Raw genomic sequence first — 25,080 nt, 5'->3', positions numbered from 1 at the left:
TAACATCAGTGTCCAAGATAAAAGTATGTATTCTGAACTACACCCATGCCATTGAAGTGGAGTAAAATATGTTCTTGCAAGTAAACTTTTCACATCATGACTTCCAAGTTAAAGGGGCTGTACCAATTACCAACTATAGAACTAACTACTGTATTTCATGTGATACATCCTGGATTAATGTGCTGGCCATTGCTGGTAATAAAGTTCCAACACTTGCTTTAAGTATGAACATTTTGTACAATATCCACATCTTCAAAATCATATAATAGTCCCATCATGGAAAAATCTTTAATTATAAACATACACCACAACTGACACCGATAAAGAAGGCCCAAACATTGGGCAAAGCACTTCAACGCTACAATCCATGTTCCCTTTTTGTCATTCTTTTTGTTTCTCTTATAAAGCTACTTTGACTCTAAGCAAAGAGGATATTTCTCCCATGCTAGTTTTTACCTATTTTCAACTTTTTCTTGTATATATCCACCTGTTAACTATTATCCATCTAGCCTTAAAAAGAGATCATTATAACGTTATCTTTATCTATTCTGAAGTACATGTAACGTTACTTAACAATTTTACGTCGTAAAAAAAAGCAACAAAATTTCACAAAACCATACCCATTTGCACAATAATCGTTAAGGCAAACACAAGATAAGCAGCAATTTCATGGCCTGCATACAATTAGCTATTCATAATTTTTGAAATTACAGTACCAAGCAAGTCCTTTTCATACATGTACATGTAAGCTTACACAGACTTGCAGAGAATATTACAACACCAGTAAAATATCTAGTTACTATAATATAAAGAATTCATTATGGTCATAATATCAACCAGCTTTACAATTAACGTTACATCCTGCAAGTATCTGGACTAATGACTTAATACAACTGAGCATCAAAAGTAGCCCTCTTTTCACTTATCACTGTCCTTGTTGTCCCCATTATGTATCACATTGTTCCCTATGTTTCTCCATTGCTAACTACCACTGGCTTGTTGTAGATACATCCTCGCCAATTTTCCTATACATGTAGTTGTGTATAGAAGTCCCTGGTGTTTTAACTAATGAATACATGTATATGTATACAATACCTAATGGTTACTTCACTTGTCGAACAAAGTACAAAGTAGTTGAACAATTTAGCATAGGATAAGATAATATATGACAGGAATGTACAGCCAGAAAAAACAATCATATAGAAACACCAAACATACTGCTGTCTTAAAACATGTTAGGAAGACAATTTAATGAAATGTTTACATCACTTTGATTAATAATAGTACCATTGATTTTATGTACAAATGAATATTTCACCAACAGAATGACAATTGCAAAAATAAAAAGCACTTTGATTCGGCTTGACCGTACATTAATAGAAATTCACATGGGGCACAGGAACAGCATAATCTTCATAAGACAATTGCATGGCTAACTATAGGACAGAAAAACAAGAATGCCAGATCCTGGCTATAAACAGATGCCCTTAAAGTAGAGAAGATAGATACAAGCAGTCCCACAAAACTACACTCATAAACTACTAGTATCTAGTGCTAAAATCATATTGCAGCTTAGAAAAGTAAAAGGCCTCCAGCTTATTGGTAGAAACAATGTTTTTGATGCCTGCGTGACATGGACAAGTTGATCAGAGATGGTCCAGCACTGAAAAACACTCTTCACTCGTCAACTTCCTCTACATATGTTGATGGAAAGTACCCCATCTGTGTAGGAACAACAGAAAAGAGTTAGTGAGGTTGATCATCATATTCACACTCACTATTCACTGACAGTCTAGTTGACTCACAAGGGTTAGGCATGCTTGCCTCTTTGTTTAAATAAGATAAATCCAAAATGTACTAACCTGAGAAAAACATGGCATTGGCTCTGTACTGCACAGTGCATGTATGCTGATATTCAGAGTCAGCAAAATTTTTGAACGAAGTGAAACTGGTATTACAGTTACAATTACAGTATTCAAGACCACTTTCTATCAAACTCTCTAAAATGAAACTGTTTCATTTTTATGAATCAAGTTTTATAGAAGTAGTGCACATCAGGCCAGATTTAACCAGTTGACTTCTGCTTGTAGCAAATGATTTCCATTGCAATTTTATAACAGTTTGTCTGTATAACCAACAGTACACTTATGTCGGTGAAGGTTAGACATCCAGGTAATAAGATATGCCAAAAAGCTGTTACTCAAGCAACTGGATATGATTTTGGAAATGGTCAAACGTTTCAGATAAACCTGCAATTCTCCTGCAGTCTGTTAGTGTCACTGACAAAAGGTAGTGGATGCTACCTGAAGCCTCTGACTGTTTCCAAAATCAAATCCAGTTGCTTTAGTAACTGCTTTTTGGCGCAACAGTACACTTGTTTCACTGTTACCTTTCCTTCTGCCGTCTGTCCCTTCCACCAGCCCTGGTCTCCCCCAGCCTTGCTGAGGATGGTCACCTTCTCCCCCTCCTGTAGAGACAACTCCCGCATGTCGCGCGCCGCAAACTGGTACTTAGCGACCGCCGTGCCGATGGGGTGGTACTGCCTCCTGTTTCTTGGTGGTGCTGTGGGGCAGATTTACATGGATGTTATTTTTTCCAGCATTTTTTTTACCTCTATACTCTTACCTTTCAAATGTAGTGTAGCAGTTAAGACTTAAAGGGCCAAAATTAAAATTTTCAATCAGACAACACTATTTTCAAAAAGAAACGTTATATAGTGACATCTATTTGGTCAATCAGAGTAATAATGAATTTGAAAATACAAAACAGGGATTGCCTATTGCTGAATAGCTTTACTTGGATACCCATTGACTATTCTTAACACTAAGTCAATATCTTCATATAAAAACTTCTTCATGATAAAAATACATGTATACTGACTGAAAAGATGTTAACTACAATATAACACTGTGAAACATGGAAACAGTGTCCATGGAAACAGTGTCTGTACTGTATATAATCAGTGCTGTTAGTAAATGCACCGTACCTGCATTGGCTGGAGGCATAGAGTTCCTGTTCTGAGGGTTCTTGTACTCCTTGTAAGGAATGGCCAGGGTGATGTCCAGTCCAGGGAAGCTGCTGCCTAGCGTGTTCTTCTGGTAATACTCAACAAGTTCCTGTGATAGAAACAGGATCTTGTTAAAGAAGGTGAAAGTGACAGACTCACACACATTCTGAATGCTTAAAGAAAGGGATCAAATCAGAGACAAAAGTTACAACTGACTTCTATATGACTGATATATTTGGAGTTGATTTGAAAGTACCCTTGTTAATCTGTACCAAAAAGACAGACTTACCACAATATTTTGGAACATCTTGTCTTTTGCAATGAAGACACAGCCGTTCTGCTGGTTTACTCTGATATGCTTGACTTGTCTGTGTCTGTCATAAAAAATAATCAGTTACAACCTTAAACTCAGTAATTGAAATATATCCACACAAGTCAAAACATCCACAGTGCATAAATTATAATAAAGTACAATTACATGCTAACACCAAATCATTCTGCCAACTTGACTGCTAGCAAACAGTGTAGTTGTCCACAAAAAATCCCATCTAGAGAGACACTTGATCTACCGTCTTACATCCATATCTTTCCGGAAGTATTTTCTAAGCATCCTTACTTGAGGCTGATGGCCCACTGTCCTGGCTTATTAGCGCTCTCCCTGACCAGATACACCCCCATGGACAGGCTCTCCAACAGCTTCTGTGCGTCAGCGCGTTCCATCTGGCCAGAGTACCTTAAAAGTAGAACAGTCCATTTCATTGTACTACTGCATGTACGAAAAGCAAAACATTGTACATGTAATGACACTCACACAGGAATATCTCTGGGACATGTGAGCAATATTTCCAAATTTCAGCCAATCTACATGAGACAATGGACATTGGAATTGGCAATATCAATATGGTACAAACAGGACTCAGAAGTGAATTGTAACAAAGAGAATACAATGTATATCCAAAGACATCTTCAGATATTCCAATGTCTTTAATTCAAGGAGAAGTCCTATAAACAGACACCAAGCAGTAGTAACACCAGGATCATAACCCTTAATTTCCTTAGATAGGCAGAGCATTTATACTACACCAATGAAGGTACTGCATGAAATGCACAGCGATACGTCTCCAGCAAACAAAAGATGCAACAAGAGATATTCAGCAAGCTGTGAAACTTAATTCCAGTCAAGCATGGGTGATAGATCACAAGGTCATCTACATCTAAATGGCTATCACATTCTGCAGTATGACACACATTTCATACAGTACCTTCTATGAGTTATGCATTACACTAGTGTTGAGAGAAAAACATGCAAAGAGCCTGTGCCTTAACCAAGTTTCTGCCGTTATACCCAGCATGTCTACGCTGATTGCTCCCTTGATCTGTTAAAGTTGTACTGGCTGGAAGATTTCCATGTGAGAAAGTGGTAGCAGCTATCAGCCGTGCAAAGCCAGTATACCGTAGCCCGTATCACCAGGTACTGTAAGACATTGTGGCTTTCTTTACCATTTATATTTTTTTAAATCTGCAACTGAAAGTTGTTGCACAAGTGGTGCCGACTTCCTACGTTCAACCGGGTTCCCTGGATACGCGTCTTCATAGCCTATGGATGCCCGGTTTGACGCAACCCCTGTCGACGCTCGCCTAACGTTCGCGGGACGCTAAAACAAAAGACAAGCACACACAAAATAATGCTTTGGCTGCCATTACCAGGGAAAGGACTGAAGTGATCTGTTTGGAGCGGCTGGCGACCCGTTAGTGGCGACCGACCGTGGTCGCCAGTTGGTGTTCCTGCTCTCTGGTTCCTCGTAACTCGGCTTCTGGCTTCTAGATATCCTCTGTCAACAAACAGTTCACAATGTTGATAGAATCACAGTGTTACAGGACGAGTTACCTGATATACAACAACGAGCACATCACAACTGCATAGAATGCAAATCAGCACACCGCACACGAATTATCCCACAACCTATCATAAATAGTCATACTTATGCACATCAACAACTCACCAGGTCTTGAATGGCCTTTGAAATTGAGAGAAAAGTTTTGCATAAATGAATAAGAAATGACTGACTCTAGCCTGGGTTCCATCCTGGTTAGTTTACGTCCGCTCCCACAGTCGGTAGCGACTGTGGGAGCAGACGTAAACTAACCAGGATGGAACCCAGGCCAGACTGACTCAGCATTGCAACAAAAATTAAGCATCACGACATCAGGAAGTACAAACAGGACAGTCAACAGTACCACGTGTACATGTATAAGACTATTTTCTGACTAGAACACAACTTGAATATCACAGTGCATGATAAGTACATGTATGCCAACAAGTGTTTCAGACATCAGTGAACTATGAACACTCAACAGTTACAAAGATTACTAAATAATAATAAATGTGCTTATTCTCTCTTTTTCTAGTGAAGTCATGCTATTAGATCTTTATTATAGAACATGTAAAACACCAATACATTAAGGATAGAAATAAGAGGTACAAAAGATTAATACTGGTTCTGATAGTGATAGAGGACCAGCTGACAGCAGAGGGGTATATATTTTGACATTATCTGCAAGGTTGCCATGTAAGGTTATCTGCTCAGATTGTCATCAGAAAACTTGATGTGGAGGAAAAATCCTTCATCACAGAGTCAAGACATTTTTGGAAGACATTGGTCAATGTTTATTCCAAAACAGTATATAGTGGCCACAGAAGAGTTGCAGGCAAAATTTAAAAAAATGAAAACATTCTTACATGTTCTGACACACAGTCCTTTGGGAACCAGCCTCTTTCCAAGTCCCTTAGTCTTCTACCCTGTGGATTGAGAATCAGCCAAGGTGTGACCGAGTGAGCATATTAAAGTCTTTATGAAGTCTTTATGCTTCATTGTCTGACATCCTTTTTTCATACAATATACTTGCCCCTTCGAGCACAGCAAAAAAGGAAGCATCAGTTTTGAAATCAGTGAGATGACACTGAACATTCCAGCCATTCAGCAGATGAGAAGTTGGACCATGAGAAGTAGTAATGAGATAGTTAAGCCCTGGTCACAACCCGCCGTACGTGCTTTTTGTCTGTATTTTGTCTGGCTATGTCTGCTATGTCTTTGCTGAAAACGTGGGGAAGGAGTGGCGTCTACGCACGTCACTTGCACGGTTGCGCAAGGTGTGAGAGTGTGGTCTGCACGCCATGTCTGGCCATGAGCGGTTGCGTGCATCCGTTCGTTGCGCAAGTGGTGAGTTGTACGAGCTTACAACATACGATCTCTGTGCGATTGTAACTTTACCGTAAGGAGGCCGTACTCACACATGCTTCTTCCGTACGGTATGTACGGGGCACGCGCATCGCTCGTACTCGCACGCACGGGTGGTGAATCCGCAGACCACACGCAGAAAAAGTTTTACACACACTTAAAGTGTGTCTGCGTGCTCCCAACTCCGTAGGATTCCGTACGGAGGCGGCACTCACCACGCACGGACGTCCCACGTTTGCCCACGTTTTTGCACATAGATAGCACACAGAAGCACGTATGGCAGGTTGTGACCAGGCCTTAAGCCAGACCATACCTCCCACCACTCTCGGTCTGTCGTGTTGGTGGTTTCCAGCTTCTCTCCATCATTGAACGTCAGAGCCTTCCTGTCCCCGATGGGGGGTGGGGGGATCCCGTGGTACGCCCTGTCTGCCTGCACTAACATATCTGAACGGCAGAACGACACAGGCATCAGGAATGACTACTTCTATCAATGTTGAAGGCCAAGGTTGAACATATGCCAAAAACCAACCATTAAAACTTCTGATATTCAGAAGCTCAAACAGGAGGAGAAAAACTATTCAACAGAGAGAGAGAGAGGCAAAAACAATTTTTTTGAAAAGACATTGGTGGATGTTTCACAAAGAGAGATTGCTATAACGATGAAGTAATGACACAGAAGAGCTGTAGAGCGCTGACTTACGTCTGTTTTCCAGCTGGCTGGGTGTTGAGGGTGTCCTGGGGGTGGAGAGGTTCCTCGGGGGGAGTTCTGGTCCCGAGCTGAAGCCCGCTCTCACTCTCACAGGAGATGGTGTGTTGAAGTCCTATTCATATACCACAGATGATGGGTTAGAATTTACTACAGGTTCTAACTACTCCATAACTCCTCTCGAGGCATAGTGGAACACATGTTCTATACTTCTCACAACCCTCCAAAAGTAGTTGAGTGGAACCATTTGAAAGTTCATTCATCCTGAAGAGCTTACATTCTCTATAATCCAGCCTAAGTTACTGCTCAATTACAGATGAATGATTACTACCTGTGCCAAGGAAAGTATCCTATTAATGCTAGACAATAGCAGATAAAAGAGCTAGATATATGGTTTTGTTAAACTAAAAGATTTTGCTAGCCTCTACTTGCATAGCATCAATATACACGTATAGTGTTTAGCAATATCATTTGTTTCATAAGCCAGAGTACAGGGTAAGTCAGATACTCACCCTAGGTGGTGGCAGAGGTGCTGGAAGAAGAGACAGGGAATTGGTCATAAGTTTATACAGCTTCTTGTAGTAATGTACATGTACATGAAATGCTCTGCGCACTGTATCTAGTCATTCATTTATGCAGCACAGAAGGGAAATAATCTAATGAAAAGTACAATGATGAAAGAAATATTTCTCCAAGTTCAAAAGTTCAAGATTTTTAGTAACTTACCATCAGTCTTGCAGGCATCCATATGCCCTATGCATTCTTTGTGGCACATCATCCCACAAACTGTAAGAAATAGAATAAAATATTGAGACACAGGAATGGCTAACATGTTCAAAAGGACACAGAACACCTTTGCAATTATCAGGTTTTCTTCATGGTAGTTTGTGCTGAGCTATTATCAAAGCAAGCTTGAACCAATAAGAACATCACCGAGGTTAGTGCACTTAAGGTTTTAAAAAATTTATTTCCACAATCATTTAATATTTTCTTAACTCTACCTGAGACTTCAATTTCATACACTCTCTGTGTTTTAACACACTTCACATCAGTTTCTGTTATTCTCCTGTCAGACTCAAACCGAGATTTGTACCTGAACAGAAATAGCCCTGATAGAAGATGCCCCGGAGCAGCTTGCTGCAGACACTGCATCTTGTTGGTTCCTTGAATGTGTACATCTCTAACTGGTGAGTGGCACCCTTCCCCTGGGTCAGCTGTCGTGGGCACAGGTTATCCCTGAAAAGGAACAAGTTTTATATCATAAAATAAATTTTCCCTACTTTACTTGATATTCTTTGTTATACCTACATGTATGATTGTTAATATATTACTATATATATATAGTAAAGGATCATTTCTTATAATATATATATCCATCTCAGAAGATGATGGTAGCACTCTAGATCTACATGTAGTTTTATGGCAGAGTACAGCATTGTGTGTGGCTTATCATCCCTATGTTTGCATGGCAGTCCCGCCACAGTTGGAATACACAAAGCAGATCATATCATGGTATGAAAAAAACATAAAAATCCTTAACTTTTCACAAGGGCCTTTCAAGCTGATTTAATTACTACATAATGATTCTTTATAGTAAGTACCAATTCTTCACTGGACTTCTATACTGTACTTACAGTGCCATGCTGACTGCCTCCAGCCATTTTCTCTTCAGCTCAGAAGTCTTGACATAGACAGTCCAACCACAGGCACCTCTCTTGTCTGACATCTCCCAGTAGTGATTCCACTGTCAACATAGAAAATCACTCTTGAGATAACGAGCAAGAGGAGGAAACTATACAAATGTGTGGTAGAAATCAGCCTTTCTAAGCTTAATTATCATTAAGTTCTACCCTTGATTAAAATTTCAACATATCAGCATGAGAGTTCAGTTAGTATATAACATTATGGAAAAAGTTAAACTACTTTCCAACACAGAGGTTGGCAAATGGTTTCACTTTTTCCAGATATATCAGCATGGTGGTATGATGCTTGGACGAGAATGGCCTGATTTGTGGCAATGCAAACTGCTGATGAGAAAGGATAAGGACAATTTAGATCAAACTGATTATCAAGATGCCCTTTTTTTTAATGATGCACAATGTACGTGTGAATGTGGCACCAAACAATGTGGTAACAACATAGAATCCACTGACTGAACTAAATATCTCAGTTTTGTACTCACCAACAGGCCAGTGACACAAAGCCAGGCATACTAAGAAAATGTGTGATACCAAAGAACAATCTTTGGGAGAATTGTGCAAGTCTGAGTGTGTCATACCAAAAGAATGTCCATCTTTTTAAACTGTATTTTACAGAGAGTATTTTACAGGGAGTAAATTTGAGTCCTATTCAAATAATCTCAATAAAGAACTAAGACTGCAAATGTTTCATACTTCTGTATAACAAAACCAAAACATCTCTAGCCACAGTACCCCAAAGAGATTATCGTCCACAGAACTGAGGGCTCTCTTCGTCTCACCTTGTCTCTGGCAAACAGGCCTTTCTCAGGTACTGCATTTTTACACTCGTCTATTGTCTGGTCACTGAGCTCCAGAACATCCTTCAGACTGTAAGTGTCGCCCTGCAAGCGGAGAGAGTTTTCACAGCTACAAATTTGTCTTAGTTTGTTTTACTTCCTTCTTCCTTCAATATGTGTGTCACTGTCACTAACTTTAAGGTGATTCAGAACAGTGCTGTACATTCAAACAGACATTGTTACCATGCATAAGGAAACAAACACAAGCAGTAAGAGATAGAAGGCTGGTGACAGGTAAATAGAAATTCTACAAGTGCAGAAAAAAAACAAAGACATAAGAATTGCAGAAAGACAGAGAAGAGACAGCAAAAGTGAGCACCTGACAGTTGGGAATGATATATTCCGACATCCTACTGGACCGCTGTAGCACATTAGGGGGGACAGTCATTCAAACACGCTTGAGCTAGTTTAATGGAATCATAGCACAACATATACAGTAATATACAGTTTGTAAGCCTTAGGGTGCCTACAAATCTAAATAGCATATCTGTAGTACACAACCTCAGTACACAGACATTGGACAGAAGTTTCAAGCAAGTAAAAGACAAAAGAAATCAGGGGAAAACTGATGAGCAAAATGCATGACTACTGACCCTCAGTGGCTTGCACAGGACCATGGCTTTGTCAAACAGGAAACAGTATCTGGGGATAGAAATAAGGGCATGAAAATACTGCAAAGGAAGTCCTTTATCACTGTATGTACTTGCTAATTTATTGTTAGGTACTGACTGGCTAAAATTGCTGTCAAAAATATGAAGAGTAGTTTGGCAAAATTCTTGTGTGTAAAATATAGGAATTAACAGGAGGGTGCACTTTAATAACCTTAAATGTGGTTCTGATATTATTGCGCTCACCTATTCTGGACATTGTTATCTCTCTGGTTCTTGAATCTCAGCTCTCCATCTCTCAGTAATCTGCCGTAATCTGACAGGTCCTTCCCCTCGGGATAGTCTGTGATACTGGGGAGAATCACCACACAAATATAGCATGCTTTCTATCACTATTACAACATTAAAGCTGGAAAAGATAAATGTTGAAATGTATGTTACATGTCTACTTGTGATATTCCCTTGGATGTTTTCCAAATTTTGCATTCATAATGAAACAGTCACAAAAAATGTAACTATCCAGAGGCAGTTGGAATAATGATGACTGGGAAAGTATACATACATGTACAATCAAACCTTTAAAGTGACTGAACAAGCAATCAGTTGTTTTTCTTTTCTCACCTCTCTTGAACCTTCCTGATGGTCTCTACTGTCTCATTGTCTCTCTTCACTTCATTCACATACTGTGCTAAATCCTGGGGGAGAAACATCAGCATGTAAGGCCAAAACTGTCCTGTTGTAACAATAACTTATGTTAGAACTTATGTTAACCCTTATTTCAGCACCAAGGACATGAGCAAAGCACTGAAGTGTTAATCTATATCTTTTTCATAGGAGTTCATATTGTTCTACTTTTCAGTATGAAACACAATATTACAAATTATATGTATAAGAGTATTTTTTTATTACTGTTGTTTATATGTATAAGAGTTTTTTTTATTAGTGTTGTGCTATTTGGATGTGCTTCATGTTTTACCTGCATAGCTGCTAGTGCTTGTTCCAGCCCTTCCTTCTCTTCCTTGGAGGCACTTGGGGTTTTCTGAATGTGCTTGATAAGTTCCTACAGAGAACGAATTCAGTTAGGCATACCTTAGACCACTTTAAGGTGCTTGTGAATCAAACAACTAGCTGGAATGCTTAATATTCATTCCTAATAAATGCATTATCATTAAACTCAGTAATTATGTCAAACTTGTATCCATATGTAAAATGTCACAGAGCAGTGTGGGTGAGGGGGTGAAGTTTGCTATCTCTGATTTCCTTACCCTGAGCAGAAGATGGTACTTGAGCACCCTCTGCATGGGCACACTCAGCAGGTCTCTCAGGCGGAACTTCCCCTGATTACACGCCATCTGACAGGTCTGGGGAGGGGGGCACAGTCAAATATAAATACAACTTCAAATCAGCTCTTTACTGATGTATCCTAAACTATAGGTAAAAATGATGTAAGATATACGTGGCAGCCATCAAGGACCCCTTGAGGATTGACCCAATTCTGGGAACTGGAGCCAGAATTCTGGGAATAATTCTGCAGAATTGGGTTAATCCCCAAGGGGTCCTCGATGGCCGATACATAATATACAAACTTCTTACATCATTTTTACCGATAGGTTACGATATTAGCCCATCTAGATGTAAGGTTGCTGAGATATGGGAATTAGTCCGGACTTAAACTGGAAGTCCAGAATTAAACTGGAGGCTGTTATCGTTGAAGACTACATTCACATACATAATTTTAGAATCACTAAAAGTGATGAACTTGGTTTCACATAGAGTGCTATTTATTTTAATAGAAGTGATTTAGTAATTATTTACAGGCTATTTTACAGAAGCATCAGATCTTACATTTACTTGTCCCGTGCAGACCTTTAGATATACATAAAGGTACACATAAGTTTTTGTTGAAAGACCAACGTGACACACATGTATAATAAATATGTACCACAGTAACAGTGACAGATAATGTAGGTACCAGTACAACTCTTGACACATACTAACATAGTATAGCAGGACACAACACATCACAGTGGCTTAATACATGTACAACACAACACACAGGACAAACACAAAATAAACATACTGCACCACCTGAAGGTCCTTTTAACTGCGCAAATAATCTTTTACAACGTACAATTTGTCTACATAAAACTTCAACCAACATCTCTCAACAGCTTTTTCTTCATATATGCATGCCATAGAGCCATGCCATAGATTATTTTGAATGTAGACCTGCAGCAAAATACATGTAGGATGAATTGAAAAGGTGGCAAGAAAGACTTGCAGTTCTTGTCTGTGATACATGAGCTAGGCTGAATGTCAGCCTTTGTAGCCTTAGTATGTTTTCTCATTCGCTTCCCTACCAAAATGACTGGACCTGCACATATTCTACCTGTCTGTCATTTAAATGTTTGTTCAGACGTTTGAACAGGCACGCTGATTGGGCAAACCAGAGTGGCAGTCATCCAATCAGCAGAGGCCCTGTCCAGCATGCGACAGTTGAATTAGCTCAATATGTGAGATCATCATCAGATGGATAGAATACGCGTGGGTCTAATTTTTTTGGCAGGAAAGGAGAAAAAAGCATACTAAAGCCAAGAAGGCTGTCATCCCTGCTGTACACATGCACCATGACTAGTCCTGGGCACAGTTAAAAGGACACATTGGGACTCCACAGATGAGAGCTACCTCCAGTTGTACCTGCCCAAGTCCGCGCAGCTGGGACTGGCCGCATGCCGGAGAGAAGAGAGCAAGATAGCAATGTAGAACACTTCAACAACACACTTGCCAGGGTTAGTCAGAAGAGGGTTAAGCCAGGACGCTTTCTCAATATACAGTGTGAGACGTGAGAGGAAAATCAGATACTAGTAGCGTGACGGAATCATTCACAGTTAGCCCTGCCATGGGCTTGTTCTTACACCACTTTCGTGAAGGTTACAACAGGCTATGGTATGGAGATGGTACAATATGCAATGCACAACATCACACATCCAACTCAGAATTTTTACATCTTCTTGTATGACACACAGGCCTTACATACACATAGGCCAAACGTAGTATCGGCAAGTGTGTTGCCACTATTGCATTGTTGAAGAAAAATATATCAGAAGAACAAGCATGGCTGTAACCATTCAAAAGCACAGAGCAGGTCAGTGAAACAATAACAATCCAGCTCATCCATTCTGAAATGTACATTAAAGTCAACTCCAAATCACAGGTCTGAAGGTAGAAAAGGAAGGATGGAGGCATAATATGAACAGTAAGTCCATAAATTCAAGATACATGACAGTTTCAGTGATCATTAGTCGTGACATTAACTGCAATTATTACACAGAAAGCAGACTGCACATTACACAATTGTCATTCATTTTGACGCTATACACCTCTGGTGAGAAGGACTGGTAACAAATCAGCTACATTTGTAGTAAGAGACATATGTAAGTCCAGGTACTGGTTCCTTGAAAGAACTGAAAATTTTATCACTTTGCAAACTGACAATGTGAGACAAACAGAAGTATTATTTATTCATTTATTAAGTATACAAGAGAGACAGTGGATAAAGATTTTTCTTTAACACGACCAGTATTGTCTCTTGCCTTGCTTACATTCCTGTGTCTATCAGACACCTTCCTCAGAGCTTCTGACTGGAGTTCTGCTTCTTGCCGCTGTATGTAACCAATGTAGGTGGCGCTTTTGTGGCGAGAACACAACTGTGGCTGAGTGGCAGAAGTCCAGTCAGAAGCTCTGAGGAAGGTGTTTGATGACACAGAAACATAAGCCAGGCAAGAGACAATCCTGGTTGTGTTAAAGTAAATCCCTATATCCTATGCTCTACCAGCCTGACAAAACTATTTTGGGAAGAGAGATGGAGGATTACCTCAATCTTGGCCCTGACGTCAGCGTTCCTCTGACACAGACTGTCGACGTGGTCCTGTCCATACTGCATGTCCGAGCAGTACTGCCCGTAGATCAGCATCCTGTCCTTCCAGTCCAGGAAACACTTGCTGATGTTGATGGTGGTGCGCTGGTGGCGTGAGGCCTTCTCTAGGTCTTGTAGAAAACCCTTGTGGACGTTGAACAGGTCCTGGGAAGATTAGGGAAAAGGAAAGAAAAGTCATCTCGATCCAGGTTTAGCTCACTGAAGAGCTAATCTCATAAAATTTCAATAAAATCACTCTTTGAACAAAAGGCAGGCAAAACTTCCCTATTCACATTTAGAACAATGAAGTAAATCTGCTATTAAACCATATCAACTACAGCATTTATTAGAGGTTTCACTCATTCTAACATTTAAAGGGGCTTCCTGAGTCTACTTTATATCTATGACTATAGAATACAAACAAATGTCTTGTGTCCTGACCTGTATGTTAATGAAGATGATCTGTTCATCATCTTGTGAGATGAAGTTCCTCAGAGGAAGGATGAAGTGCTGGACAGAAGGAACAATCAACATCAGCATCTTAGAAAAACGTTGACTGCAGTACTACCTGCTCAAGCTAGGTGGCACTGCAGGATAGTGATCATGGTCTACTACTTGTATTCCATTTCTATATATTTCAGATGAGTCAAATATAGCTGTGTCATCATGGATTTGATTTTAAACAAAATGTTGGTTTTCCAGTCCCTGCTGCAGTGGTTTGATGCTACCCTCTTGAATTTGGGTTCAATGACATTTCAGCTGCATTTTTCCAATCATGAGCTCAGCACTATTCACAATAAGCCTATGGCAAAAAAAACGGATTGATCTGCATTCCACAGCTTAGACTGGGGCTTATCCTCGCTTGTATGACGTGGACCAGTGAAAGGCCCGTTCTATACCAGATAATGATATAACGCTGGCTGTGGTTTTACCTGCACAATCATGTTCAGAGCTTCCACATAGTTCTTCTCTGTGTCCAGCAGTTCTTTTACTACATAGTTTTTCTTCTCATGGACAGAGAGAGATTTCTGGATGGGCTGTTGCTGTAAAGACAAAAGGCAAACTGTTTTAAAGTATTATAAAAAAAAAGGATTTTTCAATATGAATTTTACCCACCTGCTAGAGGCATACTATATACTATTCCCATTCTTGTAAAAACCCTATGTCATGATGAAATCAAACACATGTTAATTGAATTTATTTATTTATTTTGTTTTCCTATGACCCAACTGGACCTCTGAAATTTTGCACTGAAAACAGGTGAAACATCGCTATCGCCTTTAGGTTTGGACCTGTACTTGATCCTTTGTACCTGTACCTGTACCTGATACAACGTTTAGGTACACATCCCTAAGTCAATCAATAAAAAATGAGTCCATGTAAAGAAAATAGCATACCACTCCAACAATGTCTCCATAGATGTCTTCATCCTCCACAGGGACAGTGTCATAAAGGTCATCCTCATCGGCCAGGTCACACTCACTGAGAACACAACAAGAACAAGCTGGTGGCACCACGACAGCTTTCATTGATGCACAAACAACTATTGTTTCCAACTTAAAGAGCCATTTTGAAGTGTTTTACAGCACTCTGTCGTTGCACTACTGTCTACATACACAAGATGACGGTCATTACCATATGCTTTCCTTCACTGCGTCTTAAAATAGCCTAATACAAATAGTACTGTTCGTGTATGTACGTCTGGGTATGTGAAATATAAACACTCACTTGGCCAAGTCTTCCAGGTTTCTGTAGATGTCTTCTTCATCATCCTCTTCCTCATATCTACTGTTACTAGCATTGGGGAATGGCCTGGCAAAATGACAAAACTCTTTAGACGTCACTTCATAAAATACCTATTTGTCTGCTATCATAGATTGACCATTTGAAATCATGCAGTCTTTTTTTAAATCCACCAATTCCTCTGTTGTTGCTGATTGCCATAGCTGTATCTTTTTACAGAATTTATTTTTGACAGTATAAATGACTGAAACTTAACCAACAAAACATCGTGAACCAGTGGCGTCTAAAACTAGAGCTTCAGATTGTGAAAATATCAACATAGTTGTAATTCAGTTCAGTGAAGAAAGTACCGTTTTCCTGCTTGGATTGCAAGATGTGTGTTGGACAGCTTGGACAAGGTCTTGATAACCTGTGCAGAGGCGGACACAAGAGGATCAGTAAATGTTGTAAATGGTAAAAATAAAAGGTCTATGACTCTATCAGTATATGGCACAAAATTTTACATGGAAGATCTACTAGAGGGTCTATCAGGCCTCTAAAAATACAATAGTCAGCTACATTCAGTTTGTATTAGACCAAATCTAAGTCTTCAACTTTTCAATTCAAGGGAACGGATGTACTAAATTAAATATAGATACTGAACTAAGTACTGATACTGATACATGGATCAAACCAATGTCAAATTTACAGGATGCAGAGTGTTTTTCTGCAAAGTACACATGCTCAAACATTCCAAACATCTTACAAAATGATTACAGTTATAGAGTTTAAAAAACAAAACTTCCTGAAGTGTGCCAGCTGTTCTAGTTAAGACCGTACCTTCAGGAAGTCTGTGACCTCGAAGAGGACACGTGCATCAAACAGGTCCTCAGGGCCCATCCCAAACATGGTCCTGCACGCACCCAGAAATGTGTTGATGTTCTTCTGACAAAGGAACTGTTTACAGACAAACAGAACAACATTGTCAGACTCAGAGATTTGGTAGCATAACAAAATCAAACATGTACATAATGAATTCTATATCACTACTCTATCTATTACATGTGTAATTCTACTTTGAAATAGAATGTACCATAATGTTAGGGCTACTATCTGGTTACTCAAGTTACTGATATATGATTATTATAACAACTTTGTGCAATGACTGTTGTTGGCAAGCACTTGCTGGTACAGGTTAGATTGACGACTGGAATTGTTTAAGCACAGGTGTCAGACGACAGGTGCATTTGAGTTACTACTACCATAATCCATGGGATCTTAGTGTTGGGTAAATAGAAGTGGATTGGTTGGTAATACAATGTACGGTTGTACTATTGTATACATGGTCTTACTTCGTGAGAATTTCATGACACACTGGCTAACACGCATAGTTCAGTCATTAATAACACACAGCATTAGCATGTAAAAGGTCAAGGGTTCGAATCCCAGCCTGTTGTCACTTACTTGGCTTGCACGCAATATATAAGAAGGTTGTACCTCTCAGAATGGCACGTGAGAGGTTATATTTGTTAGTTGTAATCAGCAAAAAGAGTAAGAAAACTCTGTTCCAAAGTGTATACATACAGGTAGATCTTACCAGTCATGAGGGTACATGGGAGGTTATACATGTTTGGTTGTACTCGGCAAAAAGAGTAACAGAACTCTGCTCCAAAGTGTACAGGTAGATCTTATCACTCACTGGTATTCATATTTGTGAGCCATGATGCTAGCTTGAGTTACCCTACTGGCCCATGGAAAACTGTGTCTGAGTTTGTTTTTTTCTAGAACAATTGTAGGGAGAACTCAATGCTACCAAGTACATTAGTGACATCCTCACAAGATAGGTTTCTTATAAGTCTATACAGTTGCTTGAGGCAGGGTTAGGTGTGACAAGTCGTTCAGTGTATCATAAGACATAACCACCTATTGTTGTGCCATGTGCCTGCAGAGCTGGTGTGTTATGCCAAAGGGCAGCTGTATCGGCTACACAGATAGAAAGTTAACTCCCAAGTCTGGCTACTGAGTCTGGAAGTTCTTCTTCACCATGACTAGTCTTAAGTATTTCCTTTCACATCTGTTTCTCTTCCAGACAAAAATGTCTGAACAGAACCAGGAGATTATCAGATGGACAGCCTGACACTGACAACAGGTCTTGAACAGATCAAGGAAATGATCATCAAAATACCAGAGTTCTGAGAAGATTGTGAGGTCATGCATCATTCAGCACTTCCTCATGTACTGTTACGGTTTCATATAAATAATGTAGTGCACCATAATTACTGTCAGTAACCTGGGAAGACAAGTGATAGATATATTAAATAAATTCATGCTGAATTCCTTGCAACGGTAATAGTCTGATACTTCTAGTTTTATCTCCATTCCTCCACTTTTCCAGTTACCCTGTTTTGACTTTATCTTTATTTACAATAGGTCCATTGAAATCATGCTTAGAAGAGAGTTAGATGTCTACAAAGGAAGTACCTGTGACATTGGACCCTTTAAAGATCTTTCACATTGCTGTTATGAAGAATCTATCCTAACTTCACTCATAACTAAACAATTACTAATCGTGATGAAACAAGGTAATAAAAACTGTCTGGAAACAACTGATAAGAGGCTTCATAAGATGATTTGACATGAAATTTCATCACCTCAGACATGGCAAAAACTATCCTATTGAACGTCTATTGTACAACATTTACCTTCCTGAAAAATGTTTACTTTTAAATCCTGTTCAAGTGGAAAGACTTGATCTGTTTGACATTGAACTTGAATCTAAGTTCGAACAGAGAGCAGAGACTCCAGTAACTTTAAATTATTTTAACTACTTGCATGAAATATAAGTGTAGAATATATATTCTCAAATAATTTGAGAATTTCATAACAACAGAAATCTCCTTTTATTTCCTCCAATCATGACAAAATAAGCTAAATTTTTAATTTCAGGCCATATAAAGTTAGACTGTTGGTAATACAGACAATACTGATGTAGGGTACTTATCTGTCACTTATCAACAAGGGCCTATAAAAGTACTACTCCAGTTCTATTATTGGATAGCAAATACACGTGTAAGATGTCATTTCAAAGTCCACCAGTCCAAAATGGGATCTGCTGAGTATGCAGCTCTTTTATCGTTTATCAAATGTCACAAACCCCATTACTGAAGCTCCATTAGATATGATGACAGTGTACATAATGGAACATCAGTTCTAATGTAAGTACAGTCAACTCCACTGTCATCCCATTACCAGGCCATGAAAACATACACTACACTGCCTTTGCTGCAATTAAGTTAATTGCTATTGCCTTCAACTTTTCACCTCGCAAGTGTCACCAGGACCGCTCTATGTTATGTTTAGTCTGTGTCTGCTGTAAGTAAATTACATGCATATTTCTATATCCTGATTCTATTCCATTTTTCAGTTCAGGTCTACTTTATTGCAATATCACCCCTGACAATTTTCTTTTGTTTTGCACTCGAAAATAAAAATGCTTACCGTATCGCTAAATACAAAAACAAGACCACCAAGCTACACAATTGTAGCCTATAGGCTAAGAAGTATACCCGTAGTTTAGCTAAAAGGACTGTACATGCAAAATATATAACTCACCAGAATGATCTGTAGCATAGTTGTAATTTATCACATACATTACACAGTAATTAAACATCAAATTGTAAACAAGGGCTCCAGCCTCCAAGCTCAACATCATTTGGTTACGAGCCTTAAACATCATAAATCTAACTTTCATGCTTTAAGTACCCTTTTGTCTGTCTCTGGCTGCACCTGAGGGAGTTTTATAATCTTGTGCTGCCAGTCTAATACGATAGATTCTCATGGATAATGCAAGGATAAACAGATTTATTTCTGAAATTGTGCTATGCATAATTTACAATCTAAAGGAAGACAGAGATGGCCAACTTCATCCCCTTAGCTACCCAGTATGCTTTGAAGCCCTTCCAAATAATATGCACACCACAATCAACCATAAAACATTTTTTACAGATATTGGGAATTTCAAATCATTAGCCTGGGTACCATCCCGGTTAGTTTATGTCCGCTCCCACAGTTGCTACCGACCAACCACTAGCGACTGTGGGAGCAGACGTAAACTAACCAGGATAGTACCCAGGCTAGGAAATCATTGAAATGTCCAATAAAATTGACTTCAGGTTGCCCTACTTTCTGAAATCCTGCAGGTAACGTTAACCACATTTTTTAACCAGCTCTGTTCAGGCTCAAAGCTTTTTAGCAAGGTCTGGACAGTCCCTGGGCAGTGTGCCAAGCCAAAAGGGTAATGCTGACCAAAGAAAATGTTATTCATGTTGGGTGATGAAAAGTCCCTGTCTCCTAATGCCTTTGTTCTTTTATGTAGGGTGATAAATAGTTATTGGGTGCTATTACTTTACACCCAGTTGTGAGATAAATCAATAGCACTAAAGTCAATACCTTATACAAGCTGTGAAAAGGGAATTTTGGTATAGACTTTCAATAAAAAATAATGAAACAATTTTCTTTTCATCCTGGAGGCTACAATCTGAAACATCTAGACCGTATCATTTATAACTTAATTTTGGCCAAATATTCTCATCAAGTTTGTATAGGACCTCCTGAACAAACAGTCGAACATGTCAGGCCTAGGAAAAAAATGTTGTGTTTCCTGTTTCCCAACCGACCCTGGACTTTTTTGGGGGTGGACCCCTGCAAGGGACATAGATAAATAAAACATTGCACAATTGTTTTTCTAACATTGACATTGAAAATAAAAGTGTCTTCATGGAAGTTTTACTTTGTTAAACTGTATTGTATAAGTTGGACCACTATAAACTAGTAGATATCCCTGAACTTCTCGGCTGAAGTCTTTAAAAAAAAAAAGAAAGAAAGAAAATCCCTACCTACTGACCCTAATTTTTTAGGACTGAAACAGGAAACACATAATTTTTCTCCTAGGCCTCAGGAAGAATTTCTTCAGTGTGGACATCCTAGGAAACCTCATGTTTATACACAAGCTGATCATTTACATGATAACACCCATTTGTGGCTACAGAGGTACCTGCATTGGTATTCTTTTCAGGCTGATGACAAATTTCACTTTCATGTAAATATCCTACAAACACAATGCCGTTGTTCTTGAATGAGGAAAAGAGTGCCAGCACCCTTTTGAAATCTCATGGTTAGGTCTAGTGTACTACTAGGTCTAATGTTGTAATAAAACATCACCAAGTCTCAGGAGAGAGCAATTTGAAAGCACCGAAATCCCACCACACTTAACTGCACCTGGGACATGCTATAATTTTTAAAAATCTGAACATTAGTTTGTGACCAATGGTGGAAAGCTTTATAATAGGTTCATCTTGAATGATGAAGACTATGCTAGAGTAAATCACATTAAACAATATCAGAAGGTTCCAGGTTCCACCATAATGCACCATTATTGTACCTCATGCACAGTGGATGATGAACATAAAATACAGTGTCCATTAGTCCCTTCCTAAACTCTGGGGACGTCACGTTGCTATGAAGTTAGTACTTACACACATGATGGGAGACCCCATCACAGTACTGAGCTCGTAGTTAAGGTTAAGAATCACATTCTATGGATTGACCCATTTTCTTACTGCAGACTTCCTGAACATATCCGTTCAGCCACGGCTGCTTTGGTCCAGAACATCCTAAATGTTCTCAAAACACAGAGATAAAGTTCAGGGGATTAACCTATTTCTGATGACGAGCAGTTTTCTTCATGGTTCTGTTGGCACGGCATCTTCAAATGCTTACATCTTGACTTCTAACATGTTCCAGTTCTGTGCATGTTTAAGAGTTCTTCAATAGTGTGATGCCTTGCAGCTGTTGTAGCGAAAACTACCACTGTTTATAAAGATGCCCTACATTTTGCCTACGCAAGGGAAAGCAAAACAAATTGACTGTGACGGACAGTTCCTTAAACGTGTTTCGAAATCTCTGTTATTGTTGTGCGCTGGTGTTGATAATGTTTGCTATGTCTACTACATGTATAATTTATGTTACAGTTTGGTGTCATTGACTTTCACCTGTCTGTTTACCTGTCATACTAAATCATTACAACACCTTCAAACAGAATAAACTGACGTACATAGCGCATGGACAGATCTAACACTATACTGTACAGATCTTTGTTTCTGCAAATTTTCTGGAATGAACCTTTTAACGTCTTCCTGTTTCTAAGAAAATATTAAGTACAGTATCCCAAAAACTTGAAAGTCTTGTATTGATTTAAATGTATGCATATCCAACAAGAATGGGACAAAGAAGAGATACTGAGATAACTGTATAATGTTTTAGTGTCTAATCAGCTGGTTTCGTTTAAAGCAAAACAGTACGACTCGCTTACAAACTTGAACCCCAAAGAAACGATGCAAAAATTTCTGCATGTAAACACCCTTAGAGATTCTTATCTCGTCGAAGTTGGACGGAAATCTGTCCCGCCTGGGGCCACAGTTAGACTTCCCGTGATTGTGCCAACACCTTACACCGAATCTAAAGACCAGGTACCGTCGGTAAGGCACAAGCGTGGCGAAACTGTGACCAGGAAACTGTAGGTAAGGAAAGCAGGGTTGTTGTGCGGGGTGTTTACCTGCGACATCTGAGGCCGAAGGTTGATCTGTCTCAGGTCCACAGATCCGGGCTTCAGGTTGTTGAGGAGCTGGCACAGCAACACTCCATCTCTCAGGGTCTGGGCCAGGTCGAAGACTTGCGCCTCTGGCCAGGTGGCGCGGTGTGTCGGGGCTAGAACCCCGCACTCTATGAGCCACTGTACGCACTGTCTCCATTCCTCCATTTTGGATCTGCACGGAGTCGCTCGACTTCCTGCGCAAAGAGCCCCGGACCCTGTATATCCAGACGGCTCTATTTTACATTCCGCGGAGGGGTTTGTAAATATAACATTTTATATCGTATAATAGAGTTTAGCGAAATAAATCTCAAAATAAGTATTTCAAACAAATGTTTGTCACTTTTTGTATACATAAAGCTCCTTAAAATCAATAACTCTGAGCAATAGTATTAATATCATATGTTTTTGTCCCCCAGAAGTCAGTAGTTAGCCCCAAACGTCAACATTCACGTTCAGGGTTTTGTCAAAGATCGCGGAAGTTGCCGCTTAAAACTCCATCGCTGCAAATTTTTGCCATTTCTGAGGTCTTGTTGTAGCCTAGACAGTAAAACCAGACGTTTTAGTACACAACTGCTGCCCTACATTCAGCAGATGGTCCGTAAAACTGGATACAAGGTGCATATACGGACCGCCCCTCGACTTCCGCTTCAACAGGTCAAAGTGCAACCTGTCGTTTCCGCCACAACAGAACCAAAACATGTCTGTTTTCCCTGGTTCTGAGTAAAGACGTTTGTTGAAATAACCGGGTAAGAATGCGGTTATGTTTAAAACCTTGCGTCAAGAGATCAACGATGTGACTCCAGATCCCTGTACTATGTTGATTTTAACTTGAGGTAAGTTATACGCTTGTGCAGGAGCGTCGGTTCCGATTTAAGATCATAGAAGTGCCTTGAGTTTACCAATGAGGTTGACCTCCTTGCATGTACTAGTCCATAGATGTCTCCAAACTTGACTTTGGCAGCTTTACTTTATTATGACAATGCTGGAACAGCATACCGGGTATATCTAGAAGTTCCAACAGTGCAGCTAAAGATCTCTTCATTATAATTCCTGATTCAAGTTCATTATCAATCCTTCTATTAAACTAAATTGAACCTCTTTGACTAAAGCAAATATAATCCTTTTACAGGTACATTGCACAAGTCTGGCAGTTTCCTGGACACTCCACAGCGGAGACAGGTGGCTTTCTTCACATGGAGAGATTAGGAGATGGCTGGACATTACTGATGATGTAACCAGTAACCAAGGAGACCTTTTCGCTGCAATTGGGATGTAACAGTGCCTTCAGCTTTATCATTGAAAGCCTCCGCTAGGAATTTTAACCAGTGACAGCAAAGAAGGGTACAAGTTTTGTTGTCAGAGTTATGATTCCATGAACAGGAGGAAGACTGCGCCGGCCATCCCCGATTCCATCCGCCGTCGTTACCAAGACACGAGTCAGCAGATATGGCAGGAACAGCAGAGCCTGGTGCTGCCCAGGAACTACCTGGAGAGAACTTACACAGCCAGGTACAATGCTTATGGGAACAGCCAGACTGTCATTGTCAAGGACGCAAAGAACGTGCTGAAAACAGACGGACAGTCCGAGACTGTTCGGTCAGCACTGTGTGTGGTGATGTGAGGACTTGTATTATACACATGTACAGCTGAGTCAGAGATAGTGGAAGAAATGGTATTACATTGTATATGTAGAATATTATTATTGCAGTTGTACATGTAGGATGAGATATTGCAGTTGTCTTCGAATGTGCTATTGCACTGCTTGTTCACATACTGTGTTGAATTGGAAAAGTTGTTCATTCATGATTAAACTGTTAAGAAAAATATTGCCACATTCAACATTCCAAGTTGGTACCCATAAAATAGACTGTTTCCTGTAAGAGTTTACTCTGGGTGAAATGTCCTTTTTAAAAAAAATCCCCTGGCCCCCAGCTGGCTGGTTTGTGTGTTATGTGTCTGTGTATCTTTAATAAGTGTATTTACCAAGTTATGTCATGTTTATTTGATGCATAGATGAGCCAGTTGTAGGAACTCTAACAGTGTGAGTTGCATGAATTTGAACCCTAACAGGCTGAAGGTTAACCCATTACCATTCAAATAAACATTGTGCCAGAACTCTGTGGCTCCCTTGATTTAGGACATCCAATAATATACACAAAGTAGTGAAAATCGTGGCAACCTACACAAGAGCAACAGTGAAATACTTTTATTCTTTCTCTCTATTAAATAGAGGTCAATCAGCTGTTTGACATAGTGTTATCTTATGGTACATAAGGTACAGATTACCATCATGTGTACACAGTATGTACAGTCTTAGGGAAGCTACGTCTCCTACACGACTTTGGCATCATTGGTTTTATAAATACAACTGGCAGCCGGTACGTCACAGGATAAATAACTACAACAACAAGGCTCCCACACACGCACAATCAGTCCGCACGGGTACTGGCCACAACAACATCACAGTCTCTGGTAGGATATACAGGTCATTATATACATGACTTAGGTATTCACACTGACTTAGTGGCTGCTTATGCACAGGCGGGGGATCACAGATATTACAGGAGGCTTCAACAACTACACTAGGGGAAATACAAGCCTTTTGTTTAGCATATCAATCACAATTTGAGTTGTTACAACACTAAGAATATTAAGGGAATGTAGCAAACGTATGGACAAAGTGGTGCTTCATAT

The 25,080-nt window shown here is 39.6% G+C and overlaps 1 protein-coding gene and 1 long non-coding RNA gene across 4 annotated transcripts; one reads left to right on the top strand and one right to left on the bottom strand.

The window, feature by feature from the left end:
- Nucleotides 1-263: 263 nt before the first annotated feature.
- Nucleotides 264-22,602, bottom strand: LOC109466120 (guanine nucleotide exchange factor VAV2-like). Of its 3 annotated transcripts, XM_019763751.1 has the most exons (28): nt 22,348-22,602; nt 16,575-16,691; nt 16,106-16,164; nt 15,741-15,824; nt 15,410-15,494; nt 14,945-15,055; nt 14,454-14,522; nt 13,971-14,177; nt 11,362-11,457; nt 11,073-11,156; nt 10,718-10,791; nt 10,343-10,447; nt 10,082-10,130; nt 9,432-9,533; nt 8,587-8,696; nt 8,046-8,188; nt 7,679-7,738; nt 7,465-7,484; nt 6,947-7,067; nt 6,560-6,690; nt 5,748-5,807; nt 5,011-5,025; nt 4,712-4,839; nt 3,624-3,740; nt 3,297-3,381; nt 2,987-3,116; nt 2,390-2,562; nt 264-1,722 (listed from the first exon to the last, which is right to left on the bottom strand). In XM_019763751.1, exons 1-28 carry the CDS (start codon nt 22,549-22,551, stop codon nt 1,678-1,680), a joined length of 2,784 nt encoding a protein of 927 aa, XP_019619310.1. In that variant the 5' UTR covers nt 22,552-22,602; the 3' UTR covers nt 264-1,677. The 3 variants fall into 3 exon arrangements, with proteins under 3 accessions (XP_019619310.1, XP_019619311.1, XP_019619309.1); XM_019763752.1 differs by lacking the exon at nt 5,011-5,025; XM_019763750.1 differs by lacking the exons at nt 4,712-4,839; nt 5,011-5,025 and adding an exon at nt 4,508-4,662.
- Nucleotides 22,603-22,822: 220 nt separating this feature from the next.
- On the top strand, nt 22,823-24,484 carry LOC109466116. The gene is made up of 2 exons (XR_002140004.1): nt 22,823-23,219; nt 23,516-24,484. It is a non-coding gene; the product is annotated as an uncharacterized LOC109466116 (long non-coding RNA).
- Nucleotides 24,485-25,080: the final 596 nt, after the last annotated feature.

Source organism: Branchiostoma belcheri, unplaced genomic scaffold (genome assembly GCF_001625305.1).
Source record: "Branchiostoma belcheri isolate BF01 breed outbred unplaced genomic scaffold, Haploidv18h27 scaffold16, whole genome shotgun sequence".
In the NCBI taxonomy this organism is placed as follows: domain Eukaryota; kingdom Metazoa; phylum Chordata; class Leptocardii; order Amphioxiformes; family Branchiostomatidae; genus Branchiostoma; species Branchiostoma belcheri.
Note: the sequence above shows the minus strand (reverse complement) of the source record. Positions and strands in the feature narration are given on the sequence as shown.